This window comes from Thamnophis elegans, chromosome 9 (genome assembly GCF_009769535.1).
Source record: "Thamnophis elegans isolate rThaEle1 chromosome 9, rThaEle1.pri, whole genome shotgun sequence".
Lineage (NCBI taxonomy): Eukaryota > Metazoa > Chordata > Lepidosauria > Squamata > Colubridae > Thamnophis > Thamnophis elegans.
The window spans coordinates 76,882,631-76,903,103 of record NC_045549.1 but is presented as its reverse complement, the minus strand read 5'-3'; the positions used below and the strand labels follow the sequence as shown (position 1 = coordinate 76,903,103).

Here is a 20,473-nt window from a genome sequence, read left to right as displayed (position 1 = left end):
CCCGGTCAGGGTCGCCCCAAAGGTGCTTTTTCCAAAGACAACTGGACTGTCTTTGTTTTTCCTTGAAGATGTTTTGCTTCTGAGCCAAGAAGCTTCTTTAGCTCTTCTGGATGGTGAGGAAATTCATAAATCCATCCATTCTCCATCATTCAGTCAGAGCTAAAGAAGCTTCTTGGATGAGGAGGGAAACATCTGGCAGCAGAGTCGGACTGTGAGGAGGTTGGGGAGGATCCTGGGCCAGTCCTGGGGGGCTGAGGGAAGCTCAGACGAGGGCTCTGCATCAGAGGCAGAGAGGGAGCTAGACAGCAGTGAGGCAGAGGAACAGCTGGAGCCTGTTCCCAGTGTGCGCATGCGCAGAGCTGCCAGAAGACAAGAACAACTAGGAAAGCAGGGTCGACTTGGGAGTAAAGCCCCACCTTGGAGGTGATTGGCCCCTCCCAGAGGAAACAAAAGAGGAGCGAAGGGGGAGGGGGCTTTTGCAGGAGACAATTCGTTCTTTTGGTCCTTTCAAGAGTGGAAAGATCTGTTTGTGACTATAAGAGGCTCTGTGCAAAGTGTTGCCTTGCCCTGCATTTGGAAACTGGTTATCTGGCAGCTCTCCAAGCAAGATAAGGTGCGTGTGGATAAACATTCCTCTGAAAGACTGTTTGCCAAGCCTTGCAGACTGTGAATGAAAGGAATTCACAGTCGTGTAAATAAAAAGGGTTTTGCAGGGACCAAAACTCCGCTTCATGCTTTTTATGGAAGCCTGGGTCAGAACAAATATAAAATATCCTGTTCCAGAAACAGAATGTTTATTTTCTGAGCCACACGGATTGAGCTGGTCCAATGGTTTTTGAGAAGGTCTTCTCTAGGCCTGAAGCCGTTTGTGATGATCCAAAAGCATCCTTCCACTTGGGTCATCCCAAGCACCATGGGACATGATGAACCAACCCCTAGCCCCCAGAACGGCCATGTTGGTGTGGCCCAAAGTAGACATGGAATGGCTCAGGCGTTCTGGCCCAGGCTTCCCAAAAGCACGAAGACAACTCCTCTATAAATAAAACCCATTTTATTCAGTTTAAAGTGAATTCCTTTCCAGCAAAGTTCTGGCCAACCGTCTTTCAAGAGATTTCACAACTACAGGCCTTGATCAGGCTTGGAGAGCTGCCAGGCTGATATCTTCCAATCACCAAGCTGTAGCAGCAATTACTTGTCAGGAACAGATCTTCATGTTAATGAATTGGAACTAATTGTCTCCTGCAAACTCCACTCCCCTTTGACTTTACTCCCAAGTCTCAACTCTTGTTCTTTAACTGTTCCCTTCTCCTGGCAGTTCTGTGCATACTGGGAACAGGCTCCAACTGTTCTTCTGCCTCACTGATGTCTGCCTCTGAAGGCAGCTAATAACCATCAGGTGGCCCTGGCCCCCTCTCTGCCTCCCGAGTCCTCATCCGAGCCTTCCCCAGACTCCAGGACAGGCCCATCTTCCTCCCCAACCTCCTCACGGTCCGCATCTGCAGCCAGGTCCTCTGACCACTAGAGGCCACAACACCAGGACGTTCTAAGATGCTGTTTTGCACATTCAGATTGTTCAGCAACCTTTAAGGAATATTAACGAGTGGGTGGAATAAAGAGTCTGCTCCTATTTTCCCTTCTTCAGGATGCTGAGGAGCAACCGGATTAGCTGCGTGAACAATGACAGCTTCACAGGTTTGAGTTCGGTCCGGCTGCTCTCGCTGTACGACAACCAGATCACCACTGTAGCTCCGGGAGCCTTCGACACGCTTCATTCTCTCTCCACGCTGTAAGTTGGTCCCTGTCGATAGAGATTCAGCCAATACGTTACGGTTCATCAGACATTAGAAAAGGTTACATACGGAACATTAATAGCTGAGAGGGACATAGAAAGCGCCACAATATGTTTCACTTGAAAAGTTGCCTGTGACGGCTGGGTTTTGGGTCTGGAGGCTTTGACAATTCTAGTGTAACAGTCATAAACCAGCCTGCAGTCTTAAGAAGAAAGGGGCAACTGGAAATCAGTCTCATTTGGTTTAAGAAGAGAAGCAAAATAGCATAATTGAAGAGCCTGAAGGGACCTTGGAGGTCTTCTAGTCCAACCTCCTGTTCAAGCAGGAGGCCCTCTACCATTTCAGATAAATAGTTGTCCAATCTCTTCTTGAAAACCACCAGTGCTGGTGGCACCCACAACTTCTAGTGGCAAGTTGTTCCACCGGCTGATTGTCCTCAGTGTCAGGAAATTTCTCCTTATTTCCAGGTTTTTTCTCTCCTTGATTAGTTTCCACCCGTTGCTTCTTGTCCTGCCCTCAGGGGCTTTGGAGAATAGCTTGACTCCCTCTTCTTTGGGGCAGCCCCTCAAACACTGGAAGACTGCTATCATATCACCCCAGTTCTTCTTTTCATTAAACTAGACATACCCAATTCCTGCAATTGTTCTTGATACATTTTAGCCTCCAGGCCCCTATAATCATCCTTATTGTTCTTTCAACATATTCAGTAACTGAGTCTCTGCAGATTCCATTGAGTCAAACTTTCTATCTATCTATCTATCTATCTATCTATCTATATCTATCTATCTATCTATCTATCTATCTATCTATCTATCTATCTATCTATCTATCTATCATCTCTCTCTCTCTCTCTCTCTCTCTCTATCTCTATCTCTATCTCTATATATCTCTATCTATATATCTCTATCTCTATCTATCTATCTTATCTATCTATCTATATCTATCTATATCTCTATCTCTATATATCTCTATCTATATATCTCTATCTCTATCTAATCTATCTAATCTATCTATCTATCTATCTCTGTATCTGTATCTATCTATCTATCTATCTATCTATCTATCTATCTATCTATCTATCTATCTATCTCTATCTCTATATATCTCTATCTATATATCTCTATCTCTCTATCTCTCTCTCTCTCTCTCTCTCTATCTATCTATCTATCTCTATCTCTATCTCTATCTGTATCTATCTAATCTATCTATCTATCTATCTATCTATCTATCTATCTATCTATCTATCTATCTATCTATCTATCTATCTATCTTTGAAGTGACCTTACCTAGAATCATAGAATCACCTGGTCTTGAAATTGTTTTATTTTTACTGGAAGGAAAACCAATCAATGGGAAAAGGGGATGGAGAAAAAATGTGCTATATTAAAAATACAAGTTTCTCCGGTAAGAATTCCTGAGACACGTAATTGCCAATGCATTTAATTCTCTTTCCGCTTGAAACGTTATCCCTGATGACTAATTCGTGCCTATTTAAGATGTTTATAAATAATGAAATTGTCAAAGGTCTTTCCTGAAACGGGACAGTCCCAAAACTTCTGCAGGCAAATTCATTTGTATAAGTGACACGTAATCAACTGAGCTGTCAGTTCAGATGGGAAAAAGGCATTCTGGGGAGCAAATCAAGGATGGAAATCTTGAGGAGAGAAATTAAAGTAAGAACAATCGTCAGGTTAAGCTTAATAATACAAGGCAATCAGCCTTCATCTCTATATTAATATATTACTATATTTATCAGGTGTAGATAGTCTGACAGAAAGTCAGGACTGTGACATCTTTAAATTGTTTCTAAATAATTTCTAAGCTCCAAGCCAAAACTGCCTATTTTGGATGGAATTTTTGGAGAAGGGGACTACAGACTGGAGTTGTTTTCTGTTGTTAATGAGAACCCAAGTTTTGAGGTTGTCATTTGGGGATAAGTTTGAGTTTTAAGGGACGTGGTGGCTCAGTGGCTAAGACGCTGAGCTTGTCAATCAGAAGGTCGGCAGTTCAAATCCCTAGTGCTGCGTAACGGCGTGAGCTCCTGTGACTTGTCCCAGCTTCTGCCAACCTAGCAGTTCGAAAGCAAGTGAAAAATGCAAGTAGAAAAATAGGAGCCACCTTTGGTGGGAAGGGAACAGCCTTCCGTGTGCCTTCGGCGTTGAGTCATGCCGGCCACATGACCATGGAGAAGTCTTCGGACAGCGCTGGCTCTTCGGCTTTGGAACGGAGATGAGCACCACCCCCTAGAGTCGGGAATGATTAGCGCATATGTGCAAGGGGAACCTTTACCTTTTACCTTGAGTTTTATTGAATAGATGGAAAACTTTCCAAATTGGATAAAGGACAAAGAATCAAAGCAATAGTTTTTATTTCTCTTACCAAAAATAAAGAAAGTGTATTGAAAAAATAACAATGATGAAAGAATTGCTGCGGAGGTCTTCACTGTTCCCTTCCTTGGCAACCTGACCTTGTGTGTCTGTGTGTGTGTGGTTGTGTTGCCCTTTGCAGAAACCTCTTGGCCAACCCCTTCAATTGCAATTGCCACCTGGCCTGGCTGGGAGAGTGGCTGCGGAAGAAACGCATTGTGACGGGGAACCCTCGATGCCAGAAGCCTTACTTCCTCAAAGAGATCCCCATACAGGACGTAGCCATTCAGGATTTCACCTGTGAAGACGGTAAGAGGCCCCCTCGGGCTCGGCTGCGCCTGGGCATCCCATCGCTCCGTTAGTGTTGCAGCAGATTGAGGTTTGCAATCTACTTACGAAAGACCAGGACTTGAGACCACAAAAGTGAGAGAAACAGGTTTATCGGATGCATCGAGTTCAGCGTGCTCACACACCAAAATCTGAACTGCCTGGGCTCTGCCCAGGATCCTACTTTTATGCCGTGTTCCTCACTGTGCATTCTCAAGGCGTTTCCATACACGAGACAAGCATGACATTTCAAAAAGGGGAAGTTCATTTGGAATGTTACAGCGAAGTACATAGGAGAAATACAAAAAAGAGAAGTTCCTATAATGTCTTAAGCTGTCAGCAGTTTTTACCTCTGTTCTATCTCTCACCCACGCCTGGCTTCCCGTGCCCCTCCTTTACAGGGTCTTGCCACACTGTTCAGCCCTATTTTTAATACTTATGAGGAAGTTGGGGAGAGAGTTCACCCCAGCTAAAAGTCAACTTTGGGACTCCAAGGCACTAGAATGAAAAGCCAAGCTAATATGAATTTATAAGGTCCATTCCGAATGCTGGCTGGGGGATTCTGAGAGTTGAAGTCCAGACATCTTCAAGTTGACAAGGTTGAGAAACACTGTCTTAGGGAATGGGGTGAGGAGATCCACGGTAGACAGCTTAGGATCTACGGGCTGAGGAATTGGCACCCTTCCAGTTTGTTCTAATTGTCTTCTTCCTGGGAAAATTAGGTCAGGAATAACCCCTAGATTGTTTTACAATATGTTGCGCTCCAGCTGCAGTTCCGTTCTCGGCTAATTGTCTGTGAGCCCATTAAATTCAGAGGGAGGAGGAGAGGCATGAGAACGTCCCTTCGGGGACTTTGTCTGAAATAAGGAAGGTGAATGGGAGATATGTGTCAGGAGGCACCAAGACTAGAATCCATTCTAACTCGATTCACATCTGGATCAATTAAGGCTATAAGGCAGTGTACTTTGGTTTTCTCAAGGATCGGTCAGCTGTGTGCAGCTGTTTTGAGATCTTCAGCCACAGAAGAAAAGCCACTAAACATTGCTGTATATTTTATGCCTGGGGGGGTTACCTGAATCACGGTGGTTCTATTTTTCTTTTTCCACAGCCCTTATGTACCTACTACTGCTTGTAACTAAGTTCTTCTAGCTGGCCTGAGCTTTGCTTTCATGATGTAGGTCGGAAGTAATCATCGCTGGTCTCTTTATGACCTCATGTTTCAGGGTAGCGGTTGAAACAATTTATGTCCAGGATGCGAGGGCTCTGTAGATATTCTCACGGCCCTCTTTTTGACTCATGCAGTGTAGAGAGGTGTGTTGCTGGATTGCATGATGTCCTATGCAAAAATGAACACAATTTGTGATATAGAAACGGAACTGCAAGCTACTCAAAAGCCAGAAAAAATATAATTTTAGATCCAATGGTCTTCTGCTCTTCTTTGGCCAGACTGTGTTTTCTTTCTGGGCTGTTGTTGTTGTTGTTGTTGTTGTTGTTGTGTGTATGTGTGTGTGTTTTGCTTTTTGTCCCCTTTTCCTCCTCCTTCTATGTTTCATTTTAGAGTTGGTGCTATTGTAATAACACAGAACGATTATTATGCTTACAATGTTTATGCAGTGCCCCAGTTACTCTAGCAACAGAGGAGTTGCAATCTCCCACTTTCTAAGAAACTATTAGATGGATAATGGAAATGTATTCTTGAAGGCATAATTGAAACATGTCCTTGAAGATACAATCAGAGGTATATAAAAGCACCAAAATGTCTTTGGAGTGGAACACTAATAGGCATCTCATCATCTATATTAGGTGCCCTTGGCCGAATAAAGCTTATTTATTTTATTTCTACATTATTTATTTCATTTCCAAAGTTAAAGTACAAAGTGAAGGGGGGGGGAAGGAGAAACAAACTAACAGCCATAAAACTCCAATGATAAAAATAAAAAAGTGTCCAAATAAAAAATAACAGGTGACAAATACCTAATTCACAATGATACTAACCATAAGAAGTCTTGTCTTGTCAGGATAGAGTAGAGTAGAGTAGAAGAGAATAGAATAGAATAATAAAATACGGAATAGAATAGAATAGAATAATAAAATACAGAATGGAATAGAATAGAATAGAACAAATGGAATGGAATGGAATGGAAGAATAGAATAGAATAATGGAGTGACAAATGGAATGGAATAGGATAGGATAGGATAGGATAGGATAGGATGGAATAGAATAGGATGGAATAGAATAGGATGGAATAGAATAGAATAATAAAATACGGAATGGAATAGAATAGAATGGAATAGAATAGAATAGAATAGAATAACAGAGTTGGAAGGGACCTTGGAGGTCTTCTAGTCCCCTTTCCTAAGCAGGAAACCCTACACTACTTTCAAACAAGTGGTTGTCCAACATCTTAAAAACTTCCAGTGTTGGGGCAGTCACAACTTCTAGAGGCAAGCTGTCCCACTGGTTAATTGTTCTCATTGTCAGGAAATTTCTCCTTAGTTCTAGGTTGCTTCTCTCCTTGATTAGTTTCCACCCATTGCTTCTTGTCCTGCCCTCGGGTACCTTGGAGAATAGCTTGACTTCCTCTTCTTTGTGGCAACCTTTGAGATATTGGAAGACTGCTATCCTGTCTCCCCTAGTTGTGTTGTATTGCATTACACTGCGTTGCATTTTTTTTTATTATATTGGCTGCCCATCTTGCCACGAGGCAACTCTTGTTTTATATTATGCTTTAATTAGGGAATGATGACAACAGTTGCTCTCCCTTGTCCCGCTGTCCTGCCGAATGCACCTGTCTGGATACCGTCGTTCGTTGCAGTAACAAAGGCCTGAAGGCTCTTCCCAAAGGCATCTCCAAAGAAGTGACTGAACTGTAAGTAACACCTGGGAAAAAAACCACCTCTCCTTTTGTGCATGTCTGGAACCCTTACAACTTTTTTTTAGTATTGGTGGAAGAAACTGGGTCCTTCTGGGTTCAGCTCCAAGTGGGGGAAAAGAGACTGGAAACATGGAGGCTGCTTGGAAAGATGGTTTAATGGTGGACAGGGTCCCATGGCTTGAGCTCCTGGACAGAAAAGGGGGATCATCAGGTGCTTCCAGATGTTGGGTGAAGAAGGAAAAGAGAGACAGAGATGCTGAAAGTCCCTGGTTTTATGAACCCTCTCTGGCCTTTGATCTTGATCTTGTCTTCTGATTGGTTGCCAGACTCCCTTGGGGGCCATGCAGGCGCAACTCTCTAGGCTGTGAGTCCAGGTTTGGTTGAGCATCGTTTCTTCCCAGGTGCCCTGTGGTGAGATGGGTCAAGGGCTTTCATTCCTTAGTCCCATCACCCTGGAGCTGAAGGGGGAGGTCTTTGTTATGTAGAATGGACTGGCTCAGGCCTTTTAATGGCCCATTGACAAAGGTGGGGGGCTATTAAGAGTGAATCTGCTTCCTGCCTAAAACATGTTTCTTCATTTCTGATCCAGGGAAATATAATATCCTGCCTTTTCAATATTTCCCAGGATATTTCATTCCTCTAGGAGAGGGCTGGGTGCTAACTCCCTACAGTATTCCCATGGTTACTTGATCCAGTTTGGAAGCTTGGCAATTGATTCGTATTTATGACGGTTGCAGTGTCCCGAGGTCACCTGATCCCCTTCTGCAACTGTCTGACCAACAATGGGAAGCCATTAAAAACCAGGTTACTAACTTTAACAGCCGCAGTGACCCTCCCCTAACAACCATGGCAAGAAAACGGGGCGAAATTCATTCCACAACTGTCTCACTTAGCAACAGAAACTTTGGACTCCATTGTGGTCGTAAGTCAAGGAAAACGTTTACAAAATAGATAGATGGAGCTATATATATTCAGGAATAAATTGCTATTGGCTTCATATTAGATTTCGAAGATTGTCTGTTTAGAGTCCAGTGCAGAATATATTAAAGATAAGATAACTTTTATTGTCATCCCCCCCCCCTCCGTGGGCACCCTGGCACACATTAAAAATGAAATCCTGTTGCCTGCCCTCAAAAGTGTATGCGTATAATATAACCTACATATAAACCTACTATATACATACATATGTATATACCTACACCCTGATATATGGGGTAGCAATGGGTGTTCATTGCTACCCCATGGATAATGTTCCTCCAGGCCTTCCTGCCATCTAACATCCTCTGGAGTCCATTGAAGCTCACACCGACTGCTTGCTTGGGTGACTCCATCCATCCACCTCCTTCTCTGCCGTCCCCTTCTTCTTCTTTTGCCCTCCATCGTTCCCAGCATGAGGCTCTTCTCCAGGGAGTCCTTCTTCCTTCTCATCAGGTGGCCAAAGTCCTTGAGTTTCCTCTTCAGGATCCGGCCTTCTAAAGAGCAGTCAGGGTTGATCTCCTCTAGGACTGACCGGTTGGATGGCCTTGCAGTCCAAGGGACTCAATGCAGGAGTCTTCTCCTCCAGCACCAGAGTTCAAAGGCCTCCATTCTTTGGCCCTCAGCCTTCCTTGTGGCCCAACCTTCACAGCCATCCATTGCAACTGGGAAAAACCACAGCCTTGGCTAGGCGCACTTTTGTTGGCAAGGTGATGTCTCTGCTTTTTAGGATGCTGTCTAGATTTGCCTTTGCTTTCCTCCCCAGGAGCAAGCCTCTTTTGATTTCTTGGCTGCACTCCCCATCTGCCGTCATCTTGGAGCCCAGGAAAATAAAATCTGTCACCCTGATATATAAATACCTATAAATATTAATCCATCTGGGCCACATAGGGGAAAGAGGAGACTTGAGAGTTCACCAGGTGATGCCGTATGGAATTAGAGTAGCATTGCTTGCAAAGGAGAGGTTAAAAGTGCTCTTGCTACTGTATTCTGCATGTGACCCTGTTGGGGTTCTCCCTCTGGCTTCACCCCTGAATATCAGAGTGGTGAAATAAACTCTTAACGATTTCAGCTGAATAATACATGTCTTTCTTTTTGAAGTTATTTGGATGGAAACCAGTTCACCCTTGTTCCCAAAGAATTATCAAACTACAAGCACTTAACTCTGATGTAAGTAACTTTCAGGGCATTTCTCTGTGCTGGGATCATTTCTGAACTTTTGTTTTATACTATATTTTGCAACAGGGCTTCTATTGGCTCCAACCATCATGTCTGATGTTTTTCCTTTTTGAGGGAATGTAGAAGCAGAATCTCCTGCAACTCCAAAACATAGCTCTTTGCCATAAACATTTCTGCTGGGAATTCTCCCTGAGATTTATAATAAAGAGAATGTATATTTAATCATTCATGTATTAACCTCAACTAGAATTGTATTTGCACAACACTGGAAAAGTGCAGAGATTCCTAGTGATGAGAAGGTGATAAGGAAAATATTAGAATGTGCAGAAATGAACAGATGAACATTAGCAATGAAGGAGAAAGAGCAAACTGAATATTATAGGATTTGGGAAGTATTTTACCAATGCCTGGAGAATAAAAAAGGACTTTGGAAATGAAGAAGGCTAAGAAACAAGTAGATAATACACCGAGAGATATAAATAAGATGAAAACTGTTAGTATGTGTATGATGAGAATAATGATGTTTAATGTTGATATGATATTATTATTAGAAGATATTAAGAAGAAAAATGGAGAGTTCCATAACGTTTAAATGCTCAATATATTATAATATAAACTTAGGGAAATAATGTTAATATGAATGTGAAAGAGGAACAATGGTGCACAGAGATGTTTGTACCCAGTCAAAGTAATCAAAGGATTACTAAAACTTTTTTTTTTTTAAAGCCAGTAGATTTAAAAATTAGGCATGTTTGTTTCAACATGGCAGCTGTGCTTGCATTGAAAGAGGCACGGGCCGATCTCTCTTGATAAGACAGATTGTCACGTTGCAATATGGATGCATAAAGTATTGACTCATCTTTGCATTTTTGTAAAAAATAATGTTGACTGCATCCTTTAAAAGAGGGCAATGATTCTTGCGATGCTTATCTTCTTTAATACAAAGACACAGGCAGGAATTTATTTAAATAATATAGAAACCACGTTGTGCTCAAGTAAACATGTTCGATATAATTTTAATATCTAAGTTCCAGTTCTTTTTCTTCCACTGGGGTCCTTCTTCGTTTTGGATGATCTTGTTTATAATTGCAAACCAAAACTTTGTGAGGCTCCTGCTACAAATCATATAATAAACCAAATGCTGTTTAAAATAATATGCTAGTAATTTGCATTTATCAGTGACAACGTTCCGTTTCTTTTTTTAAATATCCGTATTATATTTCTAAATCTGCTGTGTTGTTGTTGTTGTTTTTTTGTAGAGATTTAAGCAACAACCGAATCAGCACCCTCTCAAACCAGAGTTTCAGCAACATGACCCAGCTGCTCACTTTGTAAGTGTTTATTCTTTCAACGAAGCAATAAGCTTTACTCATTTACTTCTTGGATTTTACTATCGTTGCAACTGAGAGGGAGAAGAAGTTGAAGAAGATTGGGCCTTAGAGGAGTGGTTTATTTAGGCCTCACTTTGAACTTCGATTCAGAAGGATTTTGACAGAGTTGAGCATCTGTACGGCCAGTCTAGAGAGGGGGGGTCAACTTATTTTCCAAAGCTTCAGAAGGCAAAATAAGGGAGGGGGGGTTGGACTAGAAGACCTCCAAGGGTCCCTTCCAGCCCTAGGATTCCATGTAACTTCTTATTGCCTTATGTTGTTTAGAAATGAACATTTTGTTTGTTTTCAGAATTCTCAGTTACAATCGGCTCAGATGCATTCCGACACGGACCTTTGATGGCTTGAAATCGCTTAGGCTGCTGTAAGTAGTATTCCCGCCCTTGTTTTTCTGTGCAACTTATTTATTTTTCACATTTCTCTGGATAGAAGGACTCTGGTTACTGTGCAATTTGTTTTAAGCTCAAACCTGCCGTGACTTTTGGGTGTTATTTCCCATTTTGTTTTATCCCTTATGCTCTTGCAACATAAATGGCAAAATCTGGGGAAACGTGTATTTATTTTCCATTGCCATCGTAGCTGCTTACAACGGGTAGTAGCCTAGCTCATCCAGGCAGATCTCCAAAAACTAAGTGTAGTTGGCCCTTGTGAGTATTTAGATGAGACGTCCCTTGTCTGGTAGACCAACTGAGAGTCAAAAATATCCAGAGAAATGCAGGGGTGGATACTTCTGTGGTGTTTCCAGCATGGATGGGTTCATGAAGTCAACAGGTTTAACTTTCACTTTGAACAAAAACTGCTTAGTAACCCCTGGACCCATTCCCTATTTTTGTACTTGATGTGTGCTTACAAGAAGCCATGCCTGCAACATGAATGCTCCACCATCTGCATCCGGAGGGGGCTGTGGGTGCATTTGGGTGGTGTGCTGGAGAGGGCGTGCTTGAAAAAAATATATTAAATGATGCTATAACACAACTTCTTAAATTTGAATTAATTTAAATCGCACTGCTTAAATGCAGTTCATAACGGAAATAGAATAGAATAAATTGGAATGGAACAATACAGAATAGAATAGAATAGAATTCAGAATAGGAATGGAATGGAATAGAATAGAATAGAACAAAGAATGGAATGGAATAGAATAGAATAGACTAAATTGGAATGGAATGGAACAATACAGAATAGAATAGAATAGAATTCAGAATAGGAATGGAATGGAATAGAATAGAATAGAACAAAGAATGGAATAGAATAGAATAAATTGGAATGGAATAGAATAGAATAGAATAAATTGGAATGGAATGGAATAGAATAGAATAGAATAGAATATGGAATGGAATAGAATAGAATAGAATAGAGCAGAGCAGAGCAGAGCAGAACAGAACAGAACAGAACAGAACAGAACAGAACAGAACAAAGAACGGAACAGAATAACAGAGTTATTCTATTCTATCCAAGGAAGGGACCTTGGAGATCTTCTAGTCCAACCCCCTGCTCAGGCAGGAAACCCTATACCCGTGATGTGGAACCTATGGCAGGTGTGCCAGAGTTGGCACATAGAGCCCCATCTGTGGGCGTGCATGCTGCCGCCAGCTGCTCTTCCAGGTTCCATCGTGTGCATGCACGCCGGACAGCGGCTCTCTTCCCGGTTCTGGTGCACACACAGTCCAGCTTTGGCACTGGGTGCCCAAAAGGTTAACCTTCACTGCCCTTCACCACTTCAGACAAATGGTTGTTGTCCAACCTCTTCTTAAAAGCCTCCAGTGTTGGAGCATCCACAACCTCTGGAGCAAAGTTCTTCCACCACTGCTTAATTGTCCCCACTGTCAGGGACAATGGCTGAGCTCAAAATAAAATTGCAGTCTGAGAGCTGCATTTCTGAAGAATCTCTGTGTCCTTAAGCTCCGTAAATTCCAAGAACTTCCATCGCCTGGATTTTTTGCAGCTTCAGATCCGTAATTCGAAAATGCAAAAAATTAAAGCCTAAATATCTGCTAAAAGATGCAAAACATGCAATTCAACAGAAATAAGTTGGGTTCTGGAGCCTCCACAAATAATGCCCAAAGGGAGGACGTAGCACACCATAAACTGGGAAGGACTTCTGGTCTTTCAACGAGGGTCTCTTTTGAATCCCTGGATCAAGAGGAGGCGTCCTTTCTCACCCGTTTCCCTCTTCCTTTCTTTTTTAGCTCTTTACATGGGAATGACATCTCTGTCCTGCCTGAAGGGGCTTTCAGCGATCTTTCCGCATTATCTCATCTGTGAGTATTGGGACCCTGTTCACAAGGAGGGTCTGCTTTAGGATACCGTCCATTTGCGATGGGAACATTGACTGAGAAAAGGACCGTTTTCTCCTTTTATCCTGCTTGGAATTAAAGGCGTATTTGGCTTCTGTCCCCCCCAACCCCCCGTGCAGAGCGATTGGAGCGAACCCCCTGCACTGCGACTGCCACATCCAGTGGCTCTCCGACTGGGTGAAGTCCGAATACAAGGAGCCGGGCATCGCCCGATGTGTCGGTCCCGGAGAAATGGCCGACAAACTCCTTCTCACCACTCCCTCCAAAAAATTCACCTGTCAAGGTAGGAAGTAAACAATTCACCTCTTTTAGAGGGGGGGGGAAGGGGTGTTCTTATACTCTGAAGAATACGGCAACTAGAAGCTTGGAAGAAGACCAGAGCCTGCTGAAATGCTGATGGGTGATGAAAGGGCTCATTTTTTGTAACCCAAAGAATGATTTGTGCTCCTTTGAAGGTCCGGTGGATGTCACCATTCCTGCCAAATGTAGCCCCTGCTTATCCAGCCCTTGCAAAAACGGAGGGACTTGTAGCAATGACCCCGTGGATTTCTACAGTTGTTCCTGTCCTTACGGCTTCAAGGTACAGGAGAGGGAGGGGCGGCCTTTTTGTTGTTGCGGGCCAAAAGAGGCGGGCACACGCGACAACACGCACGCGCATGCCCACTCCCACAATGCAATGCGTGCATCTCCCCCGTGCCCCGCCCACACATGCGTGTGTGACCACTCCCCCCCATGCATGCACACGCACCTCCTGCATGCACCCCTCCCGCACGCATGCGCGGCAGACTCAAAAATCAGCTGGTTGGCGGGAGGCATGAAGGCACGGGCGATGGCTGGCATGCCCGCAGAGAGGGCTCCAGGTGCTCCCTGTGGCACCCATGCCAAAGATTCCCCATCCCAGGTACAGAAGACCATACAAAGCAAAATATCTGAGTTCTTCAATCAACGCGCTAATTGTGCCTTTTGTACGAGTGAATCGCTCCGTCCCTCATGCCTGCTTCTCTTTTCTTTGGAGGGGTGTGTGTGGGGGTTGCGGTCTTATTTCAGGTTCTCCGTTATAAACAGGGCCTCCATTATGGGAAGACAGGTTGGCAGGAGTGATGGGTTGTTGATGTGGAATCTATGGCATGTTTCCATTTGAAAAGAAAACTCATTTTCCTCCTTATTTTTCTGTGCCGCGTTTCTTCGCTTTCTTCTCGTAGGGCCGAGACTGTGAGGTGCCCATCCATGCCTGTATAAGCAGCCCCTGTAAAGAAGGAGGGACATGCCACTTAAAAGAAGATGAAAAGAATGGGTTTTGGTGAGTTTTTAAAAAATAACACACAACAAGGAAGGATGGCCCCCAGCTCTTTCTTCCTCTCCCGTTATCCCACTAGTAAAGCAGGTGATGAGTATGGATTTCCAAGCCTTTCATACAAACACCGATTGGGCTTAATGCACTTTGAAAACTTTTCTTGCTGTCAATAGGCTGCTTTTGAGTCTTGGCATAATGGGGAAAGCTAACCTAATTTCGGCCTCTTGTTATCCTAACTAACAGCCGGCTAAATTCCCCCTTGGAAGTCTCACGATTCAGAGGTTTTGCTTTGCCTCATATCACCAGCTTGTAAACGAATAAGATGTAGTGAAACACAAAATTAACCGTGCATTTCCAGCCCAGCACCCTGCTGGGTAAACATGCTGTGAGCATTTTTAATCTGGAGCTTCTTTAATCACAGAACGCAGGGCCTCCTCCAGATGCAGCTCTTAAATCACGGAGCTAAGAACGGTAATAAATGGATCCTGTAATCCCATAATAAAAATTCTGCTGGCTTGTTAGAAACAGTTTTGATTCCCCCTATTTAATAAGCAATCAGCTTTCTTTTTTATACACAAATTACAAGCAACGGCTGGATTGATTTCTCTCTGAAATTAATTTGAAACAGATTAATATGATAAATTGCTGTTTTGATCACAACTTTATAGGGGGGGGGGGAATGAATGTAGCCCTCCAGAATATTTCTAGTGGAGAGGCTTCCACAAGATGAATTAAGACATATATTCTGAACAACAGTTATAGTGATTGTCATAAATGCATAGTCACTGATTTCCCATTGAGGCAAGCATGAATAAGTCATCATCACTGTGCAATAATTAATACAGTAAATTATGTCACAGCGAAACTAAATTAGTTAAGTAATCCCTTCCTTCCGACTCTCTTGTCGTTTTCCTTCTCACGTGCTTCTGCATGCATTTATGCACGCATGAAATCTTGGAACTCATAAACAAGTAGAGCATTCAGCACAGTATTTTAGACCCATAAGGCTCAAAATGCTCCTATTTGCCTTACAAATTTCAGTAATTCAGTAATTCTCTTAACTCGTAGCGTAGTTTAACCACTGCGCCGAGGTGGCGCAGTGGTTAAATGCAGCATTGCAGGCTACTTCAGCTGACTGCAGTTCTGCAGTTCAAATCTCACCGGCTCAAGGTTGACTCAGCCTTCCATCCTTCCGAGGTGGGTGAAATGAGGACCCGGATTGTTGTTGGGGGCAATATGCTGACTCTGTAAACCGCTTAGAGAGGGCTGAAAGCCCTAGGAAGCGGTATATAAGTCTAACTGCTATTGCTATTGCTATTTCAGCCAATCTCTTATGTACGTGTTGGAAGAGTTGGTGTATTTTCTTTTTCAGGTGTGCCTGTGCTGATGGGTATGAAGGTGAAAACTGTGAAGTGAACATTGATGATTGTGAAGATAATGATTGTGAAAACAATGCCACTTGTATAGATGGAAGAAACAACTACACTTGCCTTTGTCCTCCAGAATACACAGGTATGAAGAAGATCTTACTTTAGCATATCAAAAGGTTCCATAATGTGGTATGATAATCCTGTATGTTCGTAAATTTGATCCCTGCTTCTTCTAGTTCAACTGTCAAAGTCTTCCTTTATCATACCTTCTTCTGCTGTTTCACTGAACTCAGCTTCATACCTGTGCAACATAAATGGCATGATAAGAAAGCCCAGACCTTATCAAATGAAAAAGATGGAAGATCTCACCTTAAATCAAAGAGAGAAGCAATCTTTCAAAGGCTTTCAAGAAGAGATTGGGACTGCCGTTTGTCAGAAATGGTGTAGGGTCTCCTGCTTGGGCAAGGGTTGGACTAGATGACCTCTACAAGGTCCCTCCCAACTCGGTCAATCTGTTAAATCTAGAACTAAGGAGAAATTTCCTGAGACCAGTTAATCAGTGGAACAGAAGTGGTGAAGGCTCCATCACTGGACGTTTTTAAGAAAAGAAAGTGGACAACCACTTATCTGAAATGATATAGGGTCTCCTGCTTGAGCAGGGGGTTGGACTAGAAGACCTCCAAGGTCCCTTCCAAGTCTATTATTCTATATTCTAAATAGCTTCCTGACCTACTTAAATACTCAGGATTTTTTGGAGATAAAGAAATATAGGTATAATTGCACATTTTTCATGGTGATATCATCAGACGCAAGTTGTCATATTTCTGGATGCTGCTAATCACCCTACATTTTTGATACCTTCTGCAAACTTCCCCTCCTTTATGTTCACACCTAATTCTGGGCCATTTATGAAATAGCAGGTCTAATAAAGATTTTGTGGAGGGGGATGAGAGCCATCTGTTTCTTTCTTTATGAGTATGGACTCTATATCTCATCTGAGATATAAAAGCACTGAAGAAGTTTCTTGGATGAGAAGCCGAACAACTTCAAGCAGAAACAAAATCTGGTTGCCTTTTGGAAAAAACACCCTTGATGAGTGAGTATAGAGTGGTGGCCATATCTCCAATTACAATCCAGATTTTAAAAAAAAGATGGAGAGGAATTTGGAATTGATATAGTAGCCAAAGCAATTAGACAACTGCTGTTAGGTACAGAAGAGAAATTAATATCGAGGATATACAACTATTTACTAAATTTCGATATGGCAGAGGAAATAGTAAAAGGACCAATGATAGCCTGGGCTAAAATCTTTGGCTATAATATTCAACTGGAAGATTGTGAAAGAATTTTGGAATGAAAACAACACAATGACAAAATCTGTCGCGTACAAAGAAAACCAATAGAAAATGTTTTATCAGTGGATTTAGCCCCCACGAGATTGGCAAAAATGTGCCCGAATTTAAATCCATCTATTGGAAGTGTAAACAGAAGAAGATTGGGTACCTTCTTTCATGCATGGTGATCATGCCCAAAAAGCTAAAAATTATTGGGCCAAAATACGAAAAAATGGTTACAGGAAATTACAAACACCCAAATAGAGTTTAAAGCAGAATTGTCCCTTCTGGGGACTATTAAGGAAAAGTATAGGAAAAAGATCAAATATTTAATTTCGCACATAATTACAGCAGCGAGAATAGAACTCGCACAATGTTGGAAAAGTGATACCATGCCGACAGACTGATAATCCAAAAGATTTTTGATTGCGCAGAGATGGATAAACTCACTTAAGGGATGAGGAAGACTCAGAATATTATATAGTTTGGGAAAACTGGTATCAATGGATAAATAATAGGAACATGAAAGGTACAGATTAGAAACACAGATGTATAGGAAAAACACCCATGGGACTTTAGATCTGATCTTCCTGATGTCCGTTTCCTGTTGTTTAGACAGCAACGGACCCACATAAAATCGGCTGCCCCATTTGTTCACAACTCTTCATGGAGGCTGTTTGCCAAAAGTCTTTTTCAGAAATCCAAGCACACCAGCTCTCTTAGTTCACTCTTACCTTTCTGCTTATGGGAGGCTCATCAAGGACTCTACACGCTTAAGCAAAGCTTTTGGTCTTCGGAAGCCTCGGTGCCTGGCGAAAGCCACTTTAAACCCAGCCACAAAGACCGCGACTGAAAACCGAACCTGAATTATTCTTCCTTGAGCCCACCAGCAATTATCATTTCAAGGAGTTATGGCCCACCCAAGCTACATTTCCAGCAGGAAGGTGAACCGACCTTCCTGTTTTTTCAGACTAAAAAATTGATTTTAAGCACAGCAATTTCTAGGCATGTCAGATTTGTTTACATAAATATAAATTATGGGTAAATATAATAATAATGGGGACGCGGTGGCTCAGTGGTTAAGACGCTGAAACCTGTTGATCAGAAAGGTCGACAGTTCCGCTGTTGGAATCCCAAACATCGCGTAACGGCGTGAGCTCCCGTGACTTGTCCCAGCTTCTGCCAACTTAGCAGTTCGAAAGCACGTAAAAATGCAAGTAGAAAAATAGGAACCACCTTTGGTGGGAAGAGAACAACGTTCCATGCGCCTTTGGCATTGAGTCATGCCGGCCACATGACCACGGAGACGTCTTCGGACAGCGCCGGCTCTTCAGCTTTGAAACGGAGACGAGCAGCGCCCCCTAGAGTCAGGAACGACTAGCAAATATATATGTGCGAAGGGAACCTTTACCTTATAACAATAAGAAATGATAAAGTACAAAAAAGATAGAAAAATGCTAATGAAGTCAGAAAAGAATAGACAGAATAATGAGTGACATTTGTAGAAAGTCAAAATATATCCATTAGGGGTTAATATATAATTAACTCAACCTTTAACATATTATTGGCTATATGGACAATCTACTGCTCTTTCTTCTAGGTTTGGTGCAGTGTGTTACTTCACAGCAATGATATTTATATAAAATACTTAGATTTTAAATATTATGATATTCAGGTGCCTTACGGCATTGGATATAGATAAGATAAAATTGATATTCTGTCACTACTAATTACAGTTTTGGATATTGATGTTGCATGTGTTATGATTATTTGGCTTTTTGAAATTAAATTTAACGTTGGAAATTAAAAAAAAAAGAAGGGAGAGCAGTAATTCGTTTTATAACAAAGGCTTGGTTCTTAAGCTAAATTTACCAGATATCCATCTTGCTGTTACATTGTGGTGTGTCAGAAAGATTTCTTGTTTCATTATTCTTATTATATCATTTTGCACTGAGACGAACGGAGTAACCGAGATAACGAGAGGGGAAGGAATAGGAAAACTCATTGAGATATACTTTGCATCTAGATGATAAAAGATATACTTTGCACCTTTTCTGCTCAGAGAGATTTATGCAGATGAATAAAAGCAGGCAGGAAAATAGTTGAGGTGCTTTCAGGAAAATTTTAAAAAATGATGAGGACTATGGATTTTATTTATTTTTTTGAAATATTTAATGCACATTAATTGACGCAGTGGCTTGTCAATCAGAAAGGTCGGCAGTTCGAATCCCCAATGCCACGTAACGGACTCCAAAGCAAATAACCAATCCTCCCTGCCGTATTTATTGTTACCTGTGCACACTGAAAAGGTCTCCGAAATAATAGTGGGAGGCACACCCCTCCCTTCGGAGTCCAGACTAAGAGATGCACTCATAGTCATATATTACAACAATTAAGGGGAAATGATGCACGCATGCATATTCATAAGGCATATTCATAATAGATATCGGGTGACTTCCTACCCTCCTGCTACCTAGAGAGAACAATGGTCTTAGTCAAAAGCAACCTCTCCATCTTGAGATTCAGGGGTTGCTATGGGAATAACATCACGCAGGGCCCTGTCAGCAGAAGGACACACATTGCTGTTGTCTTCATTGGTTTAACAAAGAGCCCCATTCACCCGGAAGCCAATTTCCCACACACCTACAAGTTAGATCTGGGCACAGAACGTGTGTGTGTGTGTGTGTGTGTGTGTTTGTGTGTGTGTGTGTGCCTGTCTGTGTGTGTGTTGAAATTTGCTCTGCAATTCATTTCTTCTTCATAGAATATGAAAATGCCATTTAAAGCAATGCAAAGCTTTGGCGAACATTTCCAATTAACGTAATTAAACAGACATTTTTTCTTACGTAAGTTATTGTTTTTAGTTGCAAGCTACCGTTGGGCTAAAAAGAAGATAACGTGTTCCTATTTAACAGGAGGAACCCTTGTTTCAAGATAGAAATATACCTTTGGGCAACATATTCAGTGTATAATGAACAATATCAAATGGAGCATTCCACTGCATGTTTCATCTCTGCGAGTTCTCAACTGCAAAAAACGTATAGATTCAGAAGAGCTGAAACTTTTAGAAGATGGGATGATGGAGTTGGAAGGGACCTAGGAGGTCTTCTACTCCAATCCTTTTGCAAAGCTTCTTCCCTTGTAACATTGTACTTGTAACTAGGGCATGCAAAACCTTTGCCAGACCAATCCTTGAATACAGCTCGTCTGCCTGGAATCCTCAGTGTATATCAGACATTAATACAATTGAAGAGAGTCCAGAGGTATTTCACGAGAA

At 42.1% G+C, this 20,473-nt stretch overlaps 1 protein-coding gene across 3 annotated transcripts in view; it reads left to right on the top strand.

Annotated features, from left to right (window-relative positions):
- Positions 1–20,473, top strand: part of SLIT2 (slit guidance ligand 2) — a 191,913-nt gene that overhangs the window by 149,810 nt on the left and 21,630 nt on the right. For all 3 annotated transcript variants that reach the window (XM_032224369.1, XM_032224368.1, XM_032224367.1), the window contains exons 18-28: positions 1,643–1,786; positions 4,299–4,465; positions 7,221–7,353; positions 9,436–9,504; positions 10,773–10,844; positions 11,194–11,265; positions 13,091–13,162; positions 13,318–13,481; positions 13,654–13,778; positions 14,401–14,498; positions 15,865–16,004. In XM_032224369.1, coding sequence (XP_032080260.1) covers positions 1,643–1,786; positions 4,299–4,465; positions 7,221–7,353; positions 9,436–9,504; positions 10,773–10,844; positions 11,194–11,265; positions 13,091–13,162; positions 13,318–13,481; positions 13,654–13,778; positions 14,401–14,498; positions 15,865–16,004 — 1,256 coding nt within the window. The remainder of the gene's footprint in view (positions 1–1,642; positions 1,787–4,298; positions 4,466–7,220; positions 7,354–9,435; positions 9,505–10,772; positions 10,845–11,193; positions 11,266–13,090; positions 13,163–13,317; positions 13,482–13,653; positions 13,779–14,400; positions 14,499–15,864; positions 16,005–20,473) is intronic.